General features: G+C 44.4%; 1 protein-coding gene across 1 annotated transcript in view; it reads left to right on the forward strand.

The window, feature by feature from the left end:
• Positions 1-22,118, forward strand: part of LOC137422938 (LIM/homeobox protein Lhx4-like) — a 30,556-nt gene extending 8,438 nt beyond the window's left edge. Inside the window, exons 4-6 of the mRNA XM_068109614.2 lie at positions 19,319-19,518; positions 20,791-20,951; positions 21,187-22,118. Of these exons, the coding sequence (XP_067965715.1) occupies positions 19,319-19,518; positions 20,791-20,951; positions 21,187-21,321 (496 nt within the window). The 3' untranslated portion in view covers positions 21,322-22,118. The remainder of the gene's footprint in view (positions 1-19,318; positions 19,519-20,790; positions 20,952-21,186) is intronic.
• Positions 22,119-23,792: the final 1,674 nt, after the last annotated feature.

Below are 23,792 nucleotides of genomic sequence, written 5' to 3' on the forward strand. Positions count from 1 at the left end.
GGGATACAATGATGCAGCTTGTTGTAAATATCGATTTTACAATGAAGCAACAATTTGGCCCAGAATAAAGCAAAAATTTGATTTTGTTCATACGTTGAGGAAGCCAACAAATAAAGTTCACAAAGCTCTGAAAACAGCAAATCAAAAGTTCAGTTACCACTCTAGCAGTTTCCATGGATAATGTAACTCAGTTATGATGCACTGTAGTACTATAATAGTGACGGTTGAGTTCAGCATAACAGTTTTGGCTGAAGGTTTATTAAGGAAGCCTTCTGGTGGACATCATCCGATATAATAATACGCTTACTAGTCCCCTACCGGTTTTGCCAGAGGGTACTATATGGTTGCTCTCGGCCTCTTTGTCTATGTCCGTCCATCTGTCCGTCCCACCTGTGGTTTTCCAGAGAGGTGTCACGTTAATTTTTTAATAGCGCATTAAATGTGTGGTTCCCAATCGCACTGTTCATTTTTACGGAGTGCTTTAAATGCGCGTTTCCCAATCGCGCTGTTCATTTTTAAAGAGTGCTTTAAATGAGCGTTTCCCAATCGGCCCATTAAAGTGCCGGATTTTGTCGCAGTTTGTGACCACATTGCGGTCATCCTTGTGTTACGTGCTCCTCCACAAACCCCGGTCACGGTGTACCTCCGAGCCCCGAAAGGAGTCACGGCAGAAAGATGTGTTATTCTGGGTGTCAATGACCAATGGTGAAACCACTCCAATTGTTACCAAAAAACAAGTATTGTATTAAGGTCACACAAGAATAACAGCACAAGAACAATAGGAATCAATTGTACAACAAATATTATATCATTCCTATGATGGGACCATCAGTTTCTTACAATATAACTCACTGTGCTCCAAGTGAGTGAAAAGAACATTCCCAAAGTCTCTGTCCCGGCATCAAGCCAAAGTCGATCCACGCTCCCGTGATCGTAAGAACGATGTCATATCGAGACCAGAATCCAGTTCGGCTGACAGTCACGCTGCCAAAGATGCGCAAAGGTGCCCTCAAAAGGCGACTGGGAAATCACACCTTCGGGTATGAACGTTCAACGGCTCCCAAATCGGCGAACCGCAAATTCCCACTCGAAATCCACGTTACACACGCAAACCAGGTTAACGACTGGGTGCGGTGAAATGGCTGGAGCGCGGTGAAAAGACTGAAGCGATGCGAAAAGGTGGGAGCGAGGCAAAATGGCCGACGGGCCCGTACTGGAGGCGTACCTGCACTCCAACGATTCTCTTCGGAATCAAGCGCAAAACCCGACACACAGGTTTATCTGTCACAGCGATAACCACTCTGTCACAGGAATCCGTTTCCCAGGAAACGCAAAGTTCGCTCGTGACTCCCTTTCACCGGCGTCTCCTCGACCTCAAAGCAGCTCGGCTTTCTTTTCCCGACCTCTCTTGCTCCGCTTTTTCTTCCTCCTCTTCTTCTTCCGGTTTTCTACCGATCCGGTTTCCGGTTTCTTTTAAAACACTAATTTTTTTACCTTTTGAAAACAGTTATCTCCATTTCACTTAAACAACAACAATAATAGTACATGGAACCAAAAATGCTTACAGTGGATGAAAACCACAACGACGGAAGTGACGAATCCGTAACACTTGTTCTTTCATACTGTACGTGCCGCAATGTTTTCTTGTTTCATACTTTCATTTCATATTGTTTCATACTCCCTTTCATATATGTTTTGCATTTTGTTTTTATTTTTATTTTTCTTTACAAGATCGAGGCTCGTGTAAGAGCTAGCGTTAATCACAAAAAACATAAACGGACACATATAACATATAATAAAGGGAGCGGGAGACAAGATGGGGAGAGATCGGGAAGCACATGAGTACAACAGGGACATCAGGAGATCTGTGGGAGGGAGGAGGCAAGGGAAGAGGGGGGGATGAGAGATGAGAGAGGTATAAAACACATGGACCCTACCAGGACTTCCAAGAAATAAGTCAGTATTTCAGAAAAGTGGATTTGGGGTGACTTAACGGGGGAAGAAATGATCAAGGTTTTGGATGGGTAAAGATATGAGATGGTGGTGAACAGCTGTTGTAAAGACCTGGAGGGAGGAGAGGGATTGAAGAGAGTGTGGGAGTTTGTTCCAGAGGTGGAAAAAAAGAGGCAGGAAAGAGTGAAGGTGAGCAGAGAGTCTTGATGTTGGGAGTTTCACCAGAAGAGGGTTGCTGGCAGATCTTGTGCGACCTGCAGGAATATTTGGGGGACAGAGCACAGACAGGAAAGGGGAGCTAGGCCGCAGAGGAGTCGGTGCAAGACAGAAAGACCACCAACCTGCCTGCGGTGAGTGAGAGAAAGGTCCTCGGAGGCAGCTTCATCGCGGGAGATTACACTGATTCTGAAAGCTTTGGTTTCAACAGAGTAATGGAAAGCCCTGGTTGCAAAGCCAGCCAGGTGTGAGGCAGGAGCACCAGCGCAGAGGGGAGCAGTATTCCATTGAGCTGTGGATGAAAGCCTTGTATGTGTTGAGGAGCTCAAGTGTGCCAATGAAGGACTTCGCACGACGGAGGATGCCCAGTTGGCGACTGGCTTTGGAGGCCAGCTTGTAAATGTGGTTTTCCCAGGAAAGGTCATGGCAGATAGTGAGACCAAAAGCTTGAGTGACAGAACTTCCTGGAGAGGATTGTTCAGAAAGTAGATGGGAGGTTTTTCCAGTCGGTCTTTTCGGAGAGACAAAGTGAGAGTGTGAGATTTGTCAGGATTGAAAGACATGTTCCACTTGTTTGACCAGTCTGTGATTTTATCCAGGTCTGTAGAGAGTGGGGAGGCTGCAGACTGCCGATCTGAGGGTTGAGATATGGAGCGGCAGAGAGTGGAGTCATCAGCAAAGAGATAGGGAGTATTTTCTAGGGAGTTGAAGAGATCATTGATGAAGACCAGAAAAAGCACAGGGCCCAGAACACTACCTTGGGGAACTCCAGCCTGAACAGGAAGGGGAGATGAGAGAATTCCATTCAGGGCCACACGTTGACTGCGACCAGTGAGGAAGTCTGTAAGCCAAGCGTGGAAGTTTCCATGGATACCATAAGAGGAGAGTTTGGTGAGCAGGGCGGGGTGCCAGACCATATTGAAGGCACTTTATATGTCAAGGGAGACAGCTCTGCTCACCTGTTTGGTGTTGAGGACCTCCATCCATTGTTGAGACAGAAGGAGCATGACCCGAGTAGAATGACCTTGTCTGAATGCAAATTGATGACCAGAGATCAAGCCATTGGAAAAGAGGAAGGATTTGATATCCGAAACGATGATTGATTCCTTGACTTTGCTGAAAATTGGGAGCAGGCTGATTGGTCTGTTGTTGCAAGGATCTGTTTTTGCACATTTTTTGTGTAAAGCGGTAATGTTGGCTAATTTCCCAGCTCATGGCAGATGACCTTGAGCAAAGAGAGGTTGAAGAGAACGGAGTGAGGATGTGAAAGAGCGGCAGAGCAGGATTTTAGGACACGTGGGCTGATGTCGTCTGGCAGAGCAAGATTTTAGGACACGTGGGCTGATGTCGTCTGGTCCAGTTGCAGAATCAGAGTCGAGGTTTGACAAAAACTTCTCCACCTTGTCAGAAGAGAATGACACAGAGTCCAGGAGCAGTTGAGTTTTACTGGGAAAGGTGGGAACAGACAGAGATGGGTTTGGGACACAATATATTGAGGCAAACACAGAGTTGAGGCATTCAGCTTTTTCACATGTGGAGTCAGCTGTGTAGGCGTTTGAGGTAAGGGAGGGGATGGAGGGGGAAACAAACACCAGAAACAGATTTGCCAAAACGCCACCAGGATTTGGAAGAGGGAGACAGATAAGAGAGTTCAATCTTGATAGAAGAGAGATATTGTTTCCTGGCTCTCCTAAGGGTAGACACACACTTGTTTCGAGCTCTGTTAAAGGAACTGAGATTTACTTCCGTTGGATTTGCCTTTCATTACTCTTTTGACTTTTGTCCACTCCATAATATGTTTCAGTTCTGTCATATTTATGTTTATACCGTACACTGCTTATTAGTGTAGCAGCATAGCAAACCTGTTGTGCATTTTGTGATACAAGCACCAAATTTGGCACAAATGTACATTAATATGTTGCGAACATTTTCAGATATTGGGCCACTTGAAATTCCGTAATTTTTTTTTTCAAATTTTTTCAAATTTCGTAATTTCAAATTTTTCGGGTGACACCGTCACAATTTCGGTCTTCGAGGCCGGCCGATATAGTGGGGCGGCTTAGCCCAAATATTCAAAAGAATTGTGCATTTTGTGATACAAGCACCAAATTTGGCACAAATGTACATTAATATGTTGCGAACATTGTGTGGTCAGCAATGAAGACGAGAGTCTGAATTACATGTATGCAAAAGACCTTGTGAACCAGTGAAGCAAATACACGGGTAAGCATGAATTAAATCTAGGGCATGATATAATTTCCATGATGTTTACCTCTACACTCAATGGTGGAAGGAGGTAATGTTTTTATCCCAGCTTGTCTGTATGTCTGTTTGTCTGTTAGTCCACAAAATTCCAGACAAAGCTTGTAGTAGTGGTAGTTGTAGTGGTAGTGGTGATAACAGAAATTGTTATATAGAACTGAACTTATATTATTATTATATGCAGAAAATAACTTCATTTCTATATGCCCTGCAGTGGACAGGTTAATTGGTTTATGCACTGAAGGGGTCACCCTGGTGTGCACTGCTGTGTTCTGCCTCACTGAGTTGTTCAGGTATGATGTACTCAGCACAAGCTTCCGGTCGGTCCGGAGGTGGGGGTGCGGGGCCTGTCACGGAACGTCAAAACAAACGGCCTGCCGGGGCCGCCCAAAAGTCGGGCGTGAGGGGCGCGTCCACTAATGGAACGCCTCTCGCTTCCCAGATCGAGGGCCACGTGGTCAGGAGAACCTCGTCCTTTCCGGTCACATTTTGCCTATCGGCCGGCCTCGAAGACCGAAATTGTGACGGTGTCACCCGAAAAATTTGAAATTACGAAATTTGAAAAAATTTGAAAAAAAAAATTACGGAATTTCAAGTGGCCCAATATCTGAAAATGTTCGCAACATATTAATGTACATTTGTGCCAAATTTGGTGCTTGTTTCACAAAATGCACAATTCTTTTGAATATTTGGGTTCAGCCGCCCCACTATATTTATTCCTTGGTTTTGATGTGTTACAACTTTAGCTACACCAAACTACTCTACCAGGTACCATAATACCCGTTTCATTATGAAGGTATTTATCCGAGGAGTTCCTGTTGTGTATTATTTTTTCATTACGAATGACCCTGTGTTTTCTTTCGTGGCAGGAGCCTGATGTGAGTGTTCGCTCACCCCGGGACCGAGGTAAATGGGACGAGAACAAACGTCTGACGCCGCGTCTCATAGAGTTTACTTGACCAATAGTTTTACTGAAGTATCTCGAGATGACGGCATGTCGTGAGATTTTGAATTTAAAGTGTTATTCTTATTCCTTTTGCACATTGTTCTTAACTAGGGCATGCCCGTACTATATCTATATCTAAAATTATATCCCCCCCCTCTATTTACATGAAATGGTTTGGTCCAAAGCGAACGGCTTGCGAGTGGTGACAATCCCCCCCCTCTATTTACATGCAATGGTTTGGTCCAAAGCGAACGGCTTCCGGAGTTTGGTAAAGAAATCGCCATCGCGTGCACAAACGCGCAGGAAAGCGAATGAATCGCAAATTCGTTTTTATTAGTTGTAAAACATAGTTTAACGCCAACATAGTTTGCAAACGTGAAATAAATGAATACGCTCTCAAATGTGCCATCCGAGGCAGAGTGTGCCCGCCACGTTCGGCACACGCGATCGTTCGCTGCTCTCTGATTGGTTGAATCGTTTTTTGGACATAGCTCGGTAAGTAATTGTCCGATTAATATGAAACCTTGAAAAGGCACATCCTCGGGTCCCCAGCAATATACCTGGCAAGTTAAAAGTATATCGGACCCGTGGTTGTCGAGAAACAGCGGTCACAGACAAACGTACAGACAGACAGACAGAGATTACTGGAATTATAGATAGATTGGACGTGTGTGAACACCATGGGGCGAGGTCTCTCAAGATCTTACCCTTCACTTTTCTGAATATGGAGGAGAGATCTTCTTCGTCTTCTTTTTAAGTTTTATGGCATTTTCAGTGCCGTGAGGCTCTGCAGGGTGACTCATAAGTCCCAGGACACAGTTTGAGCTGCTTATTTATACAATATTTGTTCATACCATCTACCCAGGTGAGCCAGAAGGCAGACCATCGCATGGCATGAACTGAAACAATGCAATCGGGAAGCATTTGGCACCGTTCACCATATTTTGAATCGGTTTTCACATGGTACGTGGAGAAAAATTATGTAATTGTGCCGTGACAATGGCGGACGTCAAACGAATGCATTCGATGTCTAAGAAGGTAGGACTACAGTATTGTAATTGTTGTATTGCTTTAATATGTTATTATTACTCCTGTTATTATTACCTCCGCCACCAAAAGTGGATGGAGGTTATGTTTTCACTCCTGTCTGTCTGTTTGTCCGTTTGTGAACAAAATATCTCAAAAGGTTGTGGACGGATTTGGACAAAAGTTGGCAGAGATTTGGCAGGATGTGACAAAGACGAAATGATTAGATTTTGGTGAAGATCCGGATTCGGATCCGGCTACTAGAAATTTTAAAGTGATTCTTCACCATTGGGAGATCGGGCCAAAAACGATACATAGCAGGATATCTCAAAATGTTGTGGACGGATTTGGACGAAACTTGGTGGACCGGTTTGGTGTGTGACAAGGAAGAATCGATTCTATTTTGGTGAAGATCCAGATCCAGATAGTAGAATTTTTAAAGTGATTCTTCACCATTATGGCCAACCAGGTGGAGGTATGCTCTCGACTGAGTGCCATTCTAGTGTATTACTGTTATCTTACTATAATTCACCAAATATCCGTCCGTCTGTCTGTCTGTCTGTCTGTCTGTTCGAAGGTACCGTAAAAACTGCTGAACCGATCGCAAAGATATTTTGGGTGGATAATCCTGGGATCTCCAGGAGTAAAATAGGCTATTTAGTTTTCCCAATTTCAGCTTTGGTCTCCAGTATTCTCAGGTTTGGACTCCCGCATAACATTCGCGTTCGCATGATGTTCATTGTTCTCATTGTGACGATGTTGTTTTCCTGGGTGCGCGCACAAACGGCTGCACCGATCGCTGCACAGCTGCACCTGCCACGATCAGTACACGGGTTGAATCGCTGCTTGGGAGAATTCTAACCCATTTCAACTGAAGGAAACACGTGTCGGGAGTACATACGACATAGCGATTGTGAACACGATTTATCGATCACGATTCATGATCACGATCATCACGATCATAGTGTATCGATCAATGTGGGACATTTGGTGAATTATAGTAAGATACTGTTTATATTTTGATGATTTGCGTGTGATATGATTTAACGGTTGTTTATATGAATCATTTAAAATAAAAAAAGCCTTCAATTTCTGATATTTTACCTTTTTATTTGGGCTTCCCGATTGAAGCCCCGCCCGTAGGGCGGGTACCGTTGCTAACATTCGCATTCGCATAACGTTCATTGTGATGATATTCTCATTGTGACGATGTTGTTTCCCCGGGTGCCGCACAAACGGCTGCACCGATTGCTGCACGGCTGCACCGATCGCTGCACAGCTGCACCGATCGCTGCACAGCTGCACCGATCGAACTTGGTGACCTCGGACAAAGACCTTTTATAAGGACACGAGTTGTTAGAGGACACGGGAGTATATACAACATCGGGAGTACTAACTGCACGAGTCTTCAGTATCAAGCTTAAATCTCTCATGGCGGATCTGAAGAGCAGAATGCTTGGAGAAGTGGTGGGCTACTTCGGCCGGGAGGAGGATCAGAAACGTGGACTCGCACACTGCCACATCCTGCTGATACTTGCTCCTGCATGACGTTATTTTCCCGGGTGCCGCACAAATGGCCGCACCGATCGAGATTTAACGGATGTTTATATAAATCGTTTAAAGGAAAAAAGCCTTCAATTTCTGATATTTAGCCTTTTCATTTGGGCCTCCCAATTAAAGCCCCGCCCATAGGGCAGGTACCGTTGCTAGTTACTGTCATATGTTATTACTCCTGGGATCTATGACTCGCCCTGTATATACGCCATGTGCTCAGACATCACAGCGGTGAACGGAGGAGCCTTTAGTAATCTATAGCTGAGTTTCTTCGTAATGCTTTTCCGAATTTGAAGAAAAAGAACTATCAGGAGCAGAGTTTCTTTGTAATCTAATGTTTTCCGAGTTTGAATAAAAAGTTTCTCGTTTAGTTTGAAGACCTGGGAGTAGATAGTGTTTCCAAGCCAGGACACGTTTCAATAGGCCTAAACAAAATGGTGGTTTGAGAACCTAGTTATGTCACAGAAGGCTGACCAAAATGGTGGACCACCATTTTGGTAAGGATTATTTTTTGGGTTGTTGAGCACCCCGTTAATCATCTTCAAAAAGAGTTTTTTTAACACACTGAAACCCCCAGTTTTCATTCATGCACTCTCTTGGAGTTCAAGAATTATGCATGCAACGTTTGGGGCCGCTAGGTTTCATGGCTTTGGAGTTACTAGGGCATGCCCGTACGTGGGTGCCCGTTCCTTGCCAAAAAAAAAAAAAAACGCTACCCGTACGCTCTACCCCGCCCGTACGCCCGTACGCCCGTAAACAAAAAAAACAACGCTCTTCGCTTCCGCCCTTCGCTCTGGGAGAAATAATGCGCATAAGAAATCGAGAGATTATTATTTTCTCCGGAAGAAATCGAATTACGAACCGTAATGGCGCACGCGCTCGGCTCGGCTCGCAACAACGCGTTCTGTGATTGGCTGCCGGAAGTGAAGTCTTCACTGTCCGGAAGGTCGCAAATCGCAGTTACGATGAATCGCAAATTAGTTTTATTTAGTTTTAAAACATAGTTTAACGCCAACATAGTTTGCCAACGTGAAATAAATGAATACGCTCTCAAATGTGCCGTCCGAGGCAGAGTCTGTTCGCCACGTTCGGCACACGTGATAGCTCGCTGCTCTCTGATTGGTTGAATCGTTTTTTGGACATAGCTCGCTAACTACTTGTCCGATTAATATGAAACCTTGAAAAGGCACATCCTCGGGTCCCCAGCAATATACCTGGCAAGTTGCAAGTATATCGGACCCGTGGTTGTCGAGAAACAGCGGTCACAGACAAACAAACACACACACAGACACACACACACACACACACAGAGATTGCTGGAATTATAGATAGATGGAGGAGACACACACATACACACACACACACACACACACACACTGCCTTTTATTTTTATAGATTGTCCACATAAAACATGGAAATTTTCCATCCACTGATAATTAAATTAAAGAAGGGTGCATCACATCCTTATCGCATTAGCATTAAACATGTGAATTGAATTAGGCACAAGTTATAGTCCAAAATGACAGGAACACAAAGGTGAATACCTGAATGATTAAAACATGCTTACATAGTTCCTACCTTGTTCCTGTTCCAATTCGTTAAGAATAATGTTGAAAGTAAATAACGATGGGACATTAAGTTCACAATCTCTTCCCCCTTTCTTCCCGTTGTTAACAACATTTCTGTTCTCATTTGTTAACAATGGTGCCTGTGGAACACAGGCTGGGGGTATGTTATACCCCTCACCCTCCCCTCCTGCTCCCTCCTACTCTACCCTCCACTCCTGCTCCCTCCGGCTCTCCCCCCTCACCATCCTCTTGTTTCCCACCCCCACCCCTGTCTGTCTCTCCCCCTCTCTCTCCCACCCTTATCCCTCTATCTCTATGTCTCTCCCCCACCCATCTCTATCTCCCCACCCTTATCTCTCTGTCTCCCGCACCCCTCCCTGTCTGCCCCACCCCTCTCTGTCTCTCCCCTCTCTTCTCCACCCCTCTCTGTCTCCCCAACCTCTCTCTGTCATTCCCCCACCCCTCTCTGTCTCTCCCCTCTCTCTCCCACCCATCTTTGTCTCCCCACCGCTCTCTCTCTCCCCACCCCTCTCTCTCTCTCCCCACCTCTCTCTCTCTCTCTCTCTCCCCACCTCTCTCTCTCTCTCCCCATCTCTCTCTCTCTCTCCCCATCTCTCTCTCTCTCCCCATCTCTCTCTCTCTCCCCATCTCTCTCTCTCTCCCCATCTCTCTCTCTCTCTCTCTCTCTCTCTCTCTCTCTCCCACCCATCTCCCACCCAAGATTTTCTCTAAAGTACTTGCTAATCGTATGAAGACTGTGATCAGTTCAGTTATACACCCGGACCAGACCTACTGTGTGCCTGGAAAATCTATTTATGATAATATTTTTTTGGTAAGAGATATTATTTCATGCAATAAGTTCCTGCGTGACGATTTTGGGTTGCTGTTTCTTGATCAAACTAAGGCCTTCGATCGTGTTGACCACAAGTACCTTTTTTCTGTCCTGAAAGGAATGGGGTTTGGTGAAACTTTCACCTCTTATGTGAAACTCCTGTATACTAATACTCAATGTATGATGAAGATCAACAATAGGTTATGCTCTCCCTTTCCTTTCCAACGGGGTATTCGCCAAGGTTGCCCCCTCTCTGGGCTTTTATATATAGTCGCCCTTGAACCACTCCTTCGGTCTATTAGACAGCAAATACCTCAGGGAATGAGAAGCATAGAAGGAGCAGAATTTGTGCAGACGGCTTATGCTGATGATGTCTGTGTTTTGATTAGAAGCTCCAATGATGTCTCTGCTTTACAACGTTGTATGCGAGATTTCTCTGCAGCCTCTTCCGGTGGGATCAATTGGAATAAAAGTACAGCATTATGGTGTGGCAAAGGCAATCTCTCTTGTGTATCACCACCCTCACTCCCACACAACCTGGTCTGGAGAACGGACGGGGTTAAATATCTTGGAGTGCATATCGGTAATCGTGAAACAGAAATGAAAAATTGGGAAGGAGTGTTGGAGCAAATTATGCACAGATTGAAAGCATGGGAAGGTCTGCTGAGGTCCATCTCCTATCGAGGCCATACCCTTGTCATAAACAATCTGGTTGCAACAAAATTATGGCACAGAATTATTGCTTTACAGCCATCAAACCAACTAATTATGGCTACTCAGCGAATGCTAGTAAACTTCTTTTGGAGTGGCTACCATTGGCTGAGGCCTGAGATATTGTACTACCCCCGGAAGGAAGGTGGCCAGGGCATTGTTGATATCTCTGGTCGGGTTGTGGCCTTTCGGCTGCAGTCTCTGCAGAGACTACTGTTCGCTGAACAGCTGCCCTGGCGGCCCTTTGCATTTTTTCTGTTACAACAGGCTGGTAGACTGAGATATGATCGGCAGCTTCTTTTGATAGACCTCGAGCATATAAATTTTGCCTCTCTTCCGAGATTCTATCAGAGTTTATTGGACACTTGGAAAAGGTTTGACGTCCACCGCTTCCTTGAGGGCTATAATTGTCGAATGTTCCTTCAAGAACCCCTTTTCTTCAATAATTTTTTTCCTGGTATCCCTCATAGCCATGCCCTGATTAAAAAATGTATCCAAGGAGGGATTAACAAAGTATGTGATCTGAGAGATTCATCTGGAGTTAAGTGGAAACCTGCTGGTTTGGTGGCAACCTCAGTTGGATCTCGGTCTGTCCGACTTGTAGACCAAGTTGTACGTATAGTCATTAGAAAATTTAGACAGCTAAACATCGGCTGGGAAGGTGTTGGTAACATTGAGGACTTTCGGTTAGGTTTCCCTGAAATCAAAGTGCTCCTTTCGTCTTCTCTTCAGCCGGAGATTGAACATACCCCCCCCTTTTCATCTTGTAACTAAGATTGGAATCCGTGATCTCTCTCGACAAAATAAGAATGTACCCCTCTCTGGGAGAACACGAGTAGCTTTGTGGTCAGAGCGGTTAGGGTTGGGGTCTCCTTCTACCCCCCTTTGGCCTCACATGTACACCTTACCAATACATGGTGTGTTAGCGGACATACAATGGAGGTTAGCACACTGGGCGCTTCCCTCCAATATTTTTGTCCACCGTATTAACAGCTCACTGCCGGAAACTTGTCCTTTCTGTGACCAGAAGGAGGATTTGTTTCATGCTTATGTACAGTGTCGTAGACTGACATCGCTTTTCTTGTTCCTTGAATATCTTTTTCACCAATTGTCCTTCCCTTTCAATATGCATATGTTTATATTTGGTGTGTCTTTCAGGCCCACATGTAGAGATGTGGGTGTTCTTCTCAACTTTTTGGTTGCTGTTGCAAAATATGCGATATATAAATCTCGGAAAATTAAAATAGATAACGGCTATGGCTCTGATGCTATTTCTATTTTTAAAGGGTTTGTCTCAACACGACTCAAGCTAGAATTTGATTTCTTTGTCAGTAATGGAAACGTCCAACTTTTTGAGAGAAAGTGGTGTATTGGCAATGTTCTGTGCTCAGTCGATGATTCAAAAGTGGTAATTACTTTATAATTCCTGATTGATTTGACTTTTTTTCTTTGGAACTGATTGCTTGCATATATGTTTCTTCCTGTGTCCTTGAATACATTTCTCTCTCTCTCTCTTAGGTTTTCACTTAATTTGCTCTTGATGTATTTATAGCTCTTGCGTGAGCATTTCCTTTAAAATTGGTTGTGGTTTTGTTTGTGTCTTCCCCTTTGGTTTGTAAAATATATATTTTTGTATATTTGCTGGTTTTCTTTTAAATACCCCTTTGCTCTTTTTGTGGTGTCTTCATGATCCTTATGCAATTTCTTTAAACTGGTTGCTGTGTTTTTTTTACAACTGCTTTGTGAAATGTGTTTTTTTACAACTGCTTGTGAAATGGCTTTACATTGTTTATAATAAAAGGACACAAAAGTCAAGTCTCTCTCTCTCTCTCACCCCCTGCTGGCCGTCTGTTGTTGGGTGTGGCAAGATGGCGTGTGCTCGTGTTTGTGTGTTGTAGCTCCTGGCTCGTGTTGTTTTCGTCCTCTCCCCACCTCCCTTTTTACCTTTCCCTTTCCTTTGTTTTTTTTTCCTTTTGTCGTGTCTGTTGACCTTTTTCCTCCCTTCCTGCTTCGTTACCACCTGTCCCTATTTTTCCCCTCCTTCGAGACAGAGAGAGGGAGAGCCAGCACGGTGAGGTTTGTTTAAACCATGTTTTTTCCTAACGTGGTTTAAACCGTGCTTTCGTTTTTAGTTATTTAATATATATTTTTTTCCATTGTTTTTTTTAGGATTATACAAATATCTATTTGCTTTCACTTCATTTCTCCTTTGACGATATGGCTAATAGGAGTAGCCAAAGGCCTGCCGATCGTGTTACCGATGAGGGTTTATCGCGTAAGCGCGGGCTGTGCCTTGTCCCGCCGGAGGGAGTTGAAATGGATGACATTTTGCTCGCGATTGGGGATTTGATCGACGTGAGTAACATTCGTGCCGCGTCCCGTATGAATCACAAAATTGTGGTTTTTGTTTCGCAAATAAGTCTGGCCGATATTGTTGTGCAGAACGGTTTGACCTTGGGAGACGATCTGTTTGTTCCTGTGTCGTCGATGGACACGCCGGCAGTTAAAGTCATTATGAGCAATGTTCCGCCTTTTCTAGGTAACGAGGAAATCCTACACAAGCTAGGTGAGTTTGGCACTGTCGTCTCTCGAATCATTAGGGTTCCTCCACGTACGGGAAACGGCAGGTTGAAGCACGTACAATCATTTAGACGTTTTTGTTTTGTTGTTTTAAAAGACGCAGCGAAGCAGTTGAGCACCTCCCACACCTTTAAAGTCGGCGAACATGAATATAGAATCTTCATGGCGACCGAGACCTTGATCTGCTATGGATGTGGAGCACACGGACACACTAAGCAGTATTGCCCAAACACCAAGAAGACGTACGCTACAGCAGCTGGGTCGGCCCCCCCTGTGACTGATGCAGTGCCCCCCGTTCATGAGCCTGGTGGGGTACAGAGATCCACACCAGAAGACCAGGGTGTGGCAAGTGGTGGCGGTGTTGCTGAGGTTAGTGCAGCAGGGGAGCACCCAGTCGATGTGGACAAGAGGCTGCAACCTCAAGATAATATGGTTTTTGAGGAGGCATTGATGAAAGGCACCGAGGCTAAGAGGAACCTAAAACGTACCTTTTTGAGCGCCGAGGTGGAAGACAAAGGTAGCAAAGTGATACTCGTACAAACAAACAGTATCTCAGACTATCCTGATGATTCTCGGCAAGCTGGGCAGGGTGGTGACGAAACAGAGGAGAGTAGGACTTCACCCGTTGCTCTTGTTGAAGAAAATCAATGCACCAGTATTGGTTGTGATGATGGGACCATTGTCCCTTGTGACAACGAGCAGTCCCTGGTCCTGAGTGACAACGGTTGTTGCCCACATCTGGTTGAAACGACCAAGGATGATGGTCCAAGCAGACCTATAATAGGCAGCAGTGGTGGCACAGATGTGCCCCTGGTGATGCAACAAGAAGACTGCAGTGGTGATGACACAGAAGGTGTGCCTGCTCCTGACACACAACAAAGGAGTTTCAACGTTGATGTGGTTAGGGAGCTGGATGAGGAAGCTCAAAGCCTTGTGTCTGTGAATGATCATCAGGGAGAAGAACAGATGGAAGCAACAAAGGAAAACGTCATCAGTTTCCTAAACGAGACGTTTAGGCAACGCTACGTTGTGATCAAAGACCATTTTCCCGATGTGAAAACTTTCATCAGGGCTGCAAGACCCCTCCTGCAAAGAAATGACCCAATGGAAATCTCGGAGGCCCAATTTCAGCGTCTTCGGAAAGCGGTCACAAAGGCGAATAAGGAATTGCAGGCGGAGGGTGAGTTACCTTTGTAAATGGCATTGTGAGAGATATGTATCGCATCCCTGAATATCAATGGGGGTTGTACCCCCTTACGAAAAATTCAGACAATTCAGGCGATGGAGAGGGTGAAAGCCGACATCATCCTGATACAGGAGACTCATGCTACGAACACCCTGGTTGCTGAATGGGGAAAACTTTATCGAGGGCAGTGGTGGCTGAGTGGTTTTACCACACCCAAAGCTAGTGTTGCCATCGCCTTGAGTGATAGAATCCCTGCTCCGAAGATTGTCTTTAAGGAAATTTATAAGGGACATCTGATAGCGGTGGATTTCTATTGCAACACGCAAAGGATCATCATTGTGAACGTGTATGCACCGAGTGAGCCCATGGAAAGAAGAGTGTTCTTTTCCACTCTGCATGACTTTGTAAAAGGACTGGATACAACCGCTTTCATCTGTATTGCTGGTGATTTCAATTGCACTATCAATCCTGCCGTAGACAGGACCGGTCATGAACCCCATCCGGCTTCTACGAGGATTTTGGAGAACATCATCAAAAATCAGCATTTGAAAGATGTTTGGAGGTTGCAACACCCAACTTCACGGTGCTATACGTGGTGCAGATGCCATGATGGGAGGATATCAATGGCAAGGCTAGACAGATTCTACGTGAATAAGCCAATGCTAAATGTGATGGCCACAACACAGATACTCCCAACTGGTTTCACAGACCATTACCTGGTTTCAATGGGTTTTAATTTGCCTCTGGCCTCAGGTGGTAGTGCGTATTGGTCACTTAATACCCACCTGCTGAATGATATGAGATTCAAAGAGGCTTTTCGAGCCGTGTGGGAAAGAATTCGGTCCTCCAAATTTGAGCATGCTAACCTCCGACTGTGGTGGGACCTCGCGATGGGTCAGGTCAAATCGTTCTGTCAACAATATAGTCTTTATGCCACTAAATTGAAAAATCTCTCGATTGATTCATTAAAGGCTGAAATTGCAGCCCTGGAGGAAAACATTAATACGGCTGGGAAAGACACTACAGGTGACCGGCTGCTATGGACTAAAAAGGCAATGTTGACTGAACTGGTACGGCAGCGAGCAATGGGCACCCTGGTACGCATGAGAATGAGTTATTTAACATTTGATATGCCAAATAAGGCCTTGTTTGGTTTGAAGAACTCTGTCAAAAAATCACAACAGATTCACGGGCTACGTGCTGCTAATGGGTCAATAGTGACCTCCCAACAGGAGATTAAGTCTGTTTTGAAGGGTTTTTATACAAACTTGTACTCCCCCCAGAGCATAAGTAATGAGACCTTGCAGGAGCTGACTACTGGGCTTCCAAGACTTGAGGAAGACCAGCAATGCACATTGAACATGTCAGTTTCGGCTGCTGAACTTGAAACTGCTATGCGGAGCTTGAAGGATGGTAAAGCCTCTGGGATTGATGGTTTGCCTGGAGAGTTCTATAAGACTTTTTGGAAACTTGTGGGACCTGACCTGCTTGAGGTATTTGATGAATGCCTTCATGTTGGAGAGCTTCCCCTGTCCTGCAGAAGAGCAGTCATGTGCCTGTTGCCAAAGGCTGGGGACACTCAACTAGTCGAGAACTGGCGGCCTGTCTCATTGCTGTGTGCGGATTACAAGCTTTTGTCGAAGGTTTTAGCAAACCATTTGGGAACTGTGATCAGCTCTATTGTGCACCCTGACCAGACCTACTGTGTACCAGAAAGGTCAATTTATGACAATATTTTTCTGATAAGGGATATTATTTCTTGTAATAAGTACTTGCGTGCCAGTTTTGGGTTGTTGTTTCTTGATCAAACAAAGGCTTTTGATCGTGTTGATCATACATATTTGTTTTCTGTTCTGGAGCGGATGGGTTTTGGCGAAACTTTCATTTCCTATGTTAAGCTGTTATACACTAACACCTTCTGCATGATGAAAGTAAACAACAGTTTATGTCCCCCTTTTCCTTTCCGTCGGGGTATCCGTCAAGGTTGTCCCCTTTCTGGACTTCTGTATATAATTGCCCTTGAACCACTCTTAGCATCCATCAGGCAGCGAATAACTCAGGATGTGGGAGCCGTTTTTGGTTCAAGATTTGTGGTCACAGCTTATGCTGATGATGTATGTGTTCTGATTAACGGCCCAAGTAGTGTTGCTGTGGTGCAGCGTTGCTTTATAGACTACTCTGCGGCCTCTTCCGCCGAAGTAAATTGGGGCAAGAGTGTAGCCTTATGGTGCGGTTCAGATAACCTTTCTTTAACACTGCCACCGTCACTCCCACATAATTTAGAGTGGAAAACAGATGGGGTCAAATATCTTGGTGTCTATCTCGGCAACCAGGAAGTAGAAATGAAGAACTGGGAAGGAATGATTGAACAAATTACACACCGGTTGAAACGATGGGAAGGACTGCTGCGATCTCTTTCTTATAAAGGCCGCACTCTTGTTATAAATAACTTGATAGCAGCAAGATTATGGCATAAACGAATTGCCTTGCAGCCACCCAAGGAGTTGATACCAGCCATCCAGCGGGTTTTGGTTAATTTCTTTTGGAATGGATACCACTGGCTTCGGCCGCAAATACTGTACCATCCTCGGAAGGAGGGTGGACATGGAATTGTGGATGTGTCCACCCGGCTAATGGCTTTTCGCCTACAGTCTGTGCAACGTCTGTTGTATGTTGAAGAGCTGCCCTGGCGCTCATTTGCGTTTTTCTTGTTGCAACAAGCGGGAGGCCTGTGTTATGATAGGCACTTGTTCCTGGTGAACCTTGACCGTGTCAGCTTAGTTTTAATCCCAACTTTTTATCAGGGTTTGCTGAGAGTTTGGAAAGGTTTTGGGGTTCATCGTTGCCTTGAGGCTTATAGTTTCCGGATGTTTATCCAAGAGCCTATTTTCTATAATGGGTTTTTTCCATGCATTCCTCATAGTCCGACTTTGATTAGGAAATTTACTCAAGGAGGAATTGGCAAAGTTTGTGACCTGAGGGATACATCTGGGACAAAATGGATGTCTGCTGGCAGGGTGGCGACCATTCTTGGTTTAAGATCCGTGCGTATTGTCAGCCAAATTATACGCATCGTCAAGAGGAAGTTTAAGGAGTTAAATATTGGCTGGGAAGGTATAAACAATGTCGAGGATTTTCGGCTGTCTTTCCCTGAAATTAAGGTGCTCCCAGCTCTCCAGTCGAATGGTGAACTTGTATCTCATTTTCATTTGGTAACAAAGGCGGGTATTCACAAGCTCCTTCGAGAAAACCAAGCATCACCCTTCTCCGGAGTGGTGCGAGTGGCCTTGTGGTCAGAAAGGTTAGGGCCAGGGTCTCCTGCCATGCCACTGTGGCCTAATATGTACAAACTACCTATTTACGGGTTCCTCGCAGATATCCAGTGGAGACTAGCACATTGGGCTCTCCCTACGAACACCTTTGTTCATCACCTTGACAGCTCAGTGCCAGTAGCATGCCCCTTCTGTGTACAGAAGGAGGATCTCTTTCATGCCTATGTGAAATGCGAAAGACTAATACCTCTTTTCTCGATTCTCACACACCTTTTTGATCAGTTGTCTTTTCCTTTTACTTCACACTCTTTTATTTTTGGTGTATCTTTCAGACCCTCCTGCAAGGACTCTGGTGTTCTCCTAAACTTCTTAGCTGCTGTAGCAAAATATTCAATATATAAATCAAGGAAAATTAAAATTGATAATGGGCATGGATTTGATGTTGTTCCTATGTTTAAAGGGCTGGTGTCTGCAAGAATAAGGTTAGAGTTTGATTATTATGTGGCGAATGAAAATGTCAAACTCTTTGAGTGCAAGTGGTGTATTAATGAAGCCTTATGTGTTGTGAATGAATCGTATTTGGACTTTTCTTTTTAATAGTAACATTAAGAACTGTTGTTTTTTTTCTATTTTTTTCTCTCCTGTAAAAATGTAACTTGACCTGGTGTGTTTTTGTGAAATAAATGGTGTTGCAAATTCAATTCTCTCTCTCTCTATCTCATCCGATTGACTTGAAAATTAAACAGCAATTGCATAGAGCCTCATTGAATTGGGAAACCTACTATTTTGAGGGTCAAAAGGTCAAAGGTCAACTCTAGGTCAAACTTCTAATAGCATCAATTTTCATCTGAAAAATAATCAATTTTAATCCGATTGACCCGAGCTTTGACTAAGATCATCAATTTTAATCTTAATCAAATGAATTTGATGTATCCATGACAACTCTTTTTTGGGGGAGGGGTGGATTTGGCAAGTATCGTGCGCTGCATAACGTTTTCTTGTTTGTTTATTCTTTAGACGTTTCCCACCCCTAATTCGATTTCCCCCAAATTTCCTGCACCAGATTATTATCACATGCAGAAGGTCAACATCACAAATACAATATTTCAATTATTAATCCAATTGATGTAAAAAAAAAAAAAAAACGTCCACACTGCAGTTATCCATGTCTTCCAACCATGATGTGTAATTCACTTCCTCTTCTCCTAATAGGCGATTCGGTCACAAGTGCACAGCATGCCGGCAATTTGTGTCAGCTGACGAGGAACTACAATATGCTCAACAATATGTCTACCACCTTCAGTGCTTCCGCTGTTCCAGCTGCCACCATACTCTCGTTACCGGTGACCGCTTCTTCCTTCTACAACATGGGCGACTACTCTGCCAGCCTGATTACCAAACACAGCTACATGGTGATTATGAGTTGTTACTTGGCAAAAAAAAAAGTTTTTGGATAAGTATGTTGATCACTCCGGTTTGTGTGTTTGTCTGTCCGCTCACTTATACTTGCCTACAGGTCACAATTTTAAACCGATCTTCACGAAACTTCACCAAATGGTTGGGTTGGTGTTCCGACAAAATCCTATTTCATTTTTAGGTTAAAAGGTCAAAAGGATTGACTTGAAATTTGAATAGGATTTTCATATCAGCTAACTAAATTCAACCACCAACTATTTTTGAGGTCAAAATAGGTCACAAGGTCAACATAGGCCGAGGGTTGACCACGTTTTTTCAAATTTCTAAAAACCTCACTTTTCATCCGATTGACTTGAAATTTGAATAGGATTTTCATATCAGCTAACTGAATTCAGCCACCAATTATATTTAAGGTCAACATAGGCTAATAGGTCAACATAGGCCAAATTTCTAAAATTGTCAATTTTCATCTGATTAACTTAAAATTTGGAGACTATTTGCATATCAGCTAACTGAATTCAACCACCAATTACATTTGAGGTCAACATAGGCTAATAGGTCAACATGGGCCAAATTTCTAAAATTGTCAATTTTCATCTGATTAACTTAAAATTTGGCGACTATTTGCATGTCAGGTCACTGAATTCAACCACCAATTATATTTGAGGTCAAAAGGATGCTCTACTGAGGGCCATTCTACTTTGTTCTCTTTTGCCAAGTGTCGCTCTAGGAGTGTTTTTTTTTCTTCAATCACCACATTTAATTGCCCAAGGAAGCTGAAATTTTCACGGATTGATGAGGGTACCCTGAAGGTGTGTATGTGCAAGTTTTGTTTGATTACATCAAGATTTGAATTTATTTATTTTATTTATTTTTCCCATCTCGGCATTTTCCTCTCTGCCCGCATTGTAGTCTGTGGACCTTAAAGACACCATGGTGTCCTTTGCAAAGAGTAGGCGAGCTATCACTGGCACCATGAACGAATTCCAAATTCCTGTCCTAACCTACCGATGACACTGCATCAGTGGTACAGCCTCATACTCAGCCAATGATTCTACTCCGCAACGTTGTGCTGCATACTAAAGAAGAGTAAGACCTGCTATGACAGTATGCCCAGACAACCTAGACTTGATGGGATCAAAATGTTAACACCAGGAGTAAGAATTTTCATAAACTACTGGAGGTATTTACTTTGTGAAACTTAAACACCTGTCACTGAGATCCTTGTTCCATGCCTAAGCACTGTGACGTGTGCTGGATGTGTACAGGACTACAGAATGAGGCCTCTACAATGAAACGACCTCGTACAACTATTTCAGCAAGACAGCTTGGGATATTGAAAGATGCATATAGAGTATCGGTTAAGCCGACTCGCCATGTTCGGGAGCGACTGGCATTCGAAACTGGACTGGAAATGCGTGTGGTTCAGGTTTGTTACTGTTGCTGGGTGCAGACTCTGGAGATAGGACTTTGGGCAATTATTAGTTCATGAATTATCTTGATAATATTATCTAATACCGTAAATGGATGTGTGTGTGTGTGTGATACTTTTTGTGTATATTAGTTTTGTGGATAATTGATCAACTTTCGCCGCCAAAAAGGCAAATCGCTGGGTAATACGCATTTAACAACATAACATTTGTCTTCACATTTCATCTCGACAGGTGTGGTTCCAAAATCGAAGGGCCAAAGAACAGAGACTGAGAAGAGATCTAGCACGTTCAGCTTGCATCCAGATTCCACAATCTGCACCAGGAAAACGTGGACCGTCCGTCCGCATCCGTCCGCACCGAGTCTGAGAGATCGGCGGTTCAAATTCCAGCCGAGTCATACCAAAAGTGCTGCTTCCTTGCTTGATGTTAAGTATTTAAAAGGATAAGAGCATGGATAATCCCCTTAGGTTGGCACCCAAGGGGATGAGGAAAGTCCTCCTTCGGAAATGCCCCGCTGAGTGCGGTAAGAAAGGTGGCGCCATTGTTGTGGCGTCACTGGCACCCAGAGTGCCCCAGGAAGTGACGACACTTCCCTCAAGCTCATTGGCTGTGTTTATCTCATCTGACAGTCTTGTGGTGTGTCTCGTGTATTCTTTTTTATATCCATGTCTGTGTGGCGGCTCCACTACGAGCCTTATTTCCTGTAAAAAAAAGAAAAGAAAGTCTTCACTGATACCTGGGGTGTGTTCCAATACCAATCAGCTTGTATAGCGCTCCCCAAGTTGTTTAAGCACTCCAACAAAATGGTTGATAAGGAACGGCTGGCTTGGCAAGCGATAGCTGATTGGCAATGGAACACATCCCTGATGTTCACATTCACTTCCGCAACAAAGACACGTTCTGAAAAACATGAAACTTGAATACACAGGACTACTGTCTCTTTAAACTTAGTAGTCCAACAGACTATATACAACCACAATTAGATTCGATATCACCACAAAATCTGCTCACACTGTACGAAAAGGCTTTACTCGAAGGAATGTGCTGTGCCAGAACGTTAACCCACAATGTCTCTTTTCATCATTCATTCATCCTTCCTGCATATCCGATATCCAACCACGAGATGCAAATTGAAGTGTTCATTGTATTAAAGAAATGACGTCAAACATTCTGTTGTCAGTTTTTACTCTTCACCCATCAATTGGTGTTGGGCTAGCGGCTAGGGTGCCAGCTTAGGATCCTACGATCCTGGGTTCGAATCCCGGTTGATCGCTGAATTAACGCCAGGGGGGTTGACTCAGCCTGTCATCCTTCTGAGGTCGGCTAATTGAGTACCAGTTCACTGGTAATTCCCTGGTTGTCGTTAAAGGCGGCAAAAAGGGTTGGCGTCAGGAAGGGCATCCGGCCGTAAAACATTGCTTCAAAAAGGGGACCAAAAAACAACAACAACCACGGTTCCCGAAAAAGGCCAACCCCCGCTTCGCGGGGAAAAATGGCCTCTAAAGGTGGTTATATATTTACCCATCAATTGTACTGTATAAGACATACTGACAGACATGGCTAGTTCTAAAGTATAACTCCTCAATAGTCAAAGCTGAAATTTGTAGATTTTACGGCTAAATTTTTACAGAACATATCCCTGATAGACATACAGACTTGGCATTAAATATGGAATATTTTTTTTTCTTGACTTGGGTTTACTTTCTGAAGTCAGTATATCAATCTGGTGAGTTTCTTTTACGCTTCGGTGATTTATTTGTTAAAAGAACCATGTCACTGATTGTCTTTCGCAGCAAGAGGTCAATAACAGGATAATATCACAGGTGGCGTGACAAAATATAAGGACAGGTACATTTGACGATTGGCTTCACAATCGTGTATACAAGGGTTGTTGCGTTCTGTATTAGTGGAAAACAACTGCTGCACGTCTACAAAAGTTATTGCCGCTTCCTCTGGAGTTGGTCCGTCAACTCGACAATGCTGTTTGTCATGGAGTGGTGGCTTTACGAAATTCTGGCATGAAACAGCGTGCTATTGCTCGGCAGTATGGCATCACTCAAGGTCAGGTGTCAAAGATCCTGAAACGAAATGCTCAGAGGGGTGTCCCTCCTCCTATACCGAGGCCAGGACGTCCCCGCAGAACCACAAGGAGAGATGATCGCCAGCTGCTCCGGTTAGTCTGCAATGGCCGTACCAAGTCAGCTAATCGGCTTCGGGCTGAGTGGCAGCAACTGACAAATGTGCCTGTATCCAGAAGGCCAGTCAACCAACGACTGGTTCCTGGCATTTCTTGTGCCAGGCATCCCCTGAGAAAGCCACGCCTGACCAGACAACACCGCCAGCGTCGATTGCAGTGGGCCAGAGAGCACCGTCAATGGCAGTCAGGACACTGGAATCACGTGACCTTCAGTGACGAGTCTAGATTTCTGGTCTATCGTCAAGATGGCCGCAACCGAGTGCGCAGACAAGTGCATGAAGCCTACAACGAAGATTGTATTGTGCCAAGAGTCCAAGCTGGAGGTGGTGGGGTGACCGTTTGGGCTGCTATTCTTGCAGGGGGCAAAACTGACCTGGTTGTTCTGAATGGAAACCTGAACCAGTTCAAGTACAAGGCCATTCTGGAAGAAACATTGCTTCCATTTGCTCGTGCAGTCTTTCGAGGAAACTTTGTCTTCCAAGATGACAATGCACGGCCTCATCGTGCTCGCATGATCCAACACTTTCTTGCTGACCGTGGTGTCGAGCATATGGAGTGGCCTGCCATGTCCCCGGATATGAATCCGATAGAGAACTTGTGGGCAGAATTAACGCGTCAAATCGACAACTTGGACCAGCAG

This window comes from Myxine glutinosa, chromosome 3 (genome assembly GCF_964187855.1).
Source record: "Myxine glutinosa chromosome 3, kmMyxGlut1.1, whole genome shotgun sequence".
Lineage (NCBI taxonomy): Eukaryota > Metazoa > Chordata > Myxini > Myxiniformes > Myxinidae > Myxine > Myxine glutinosa.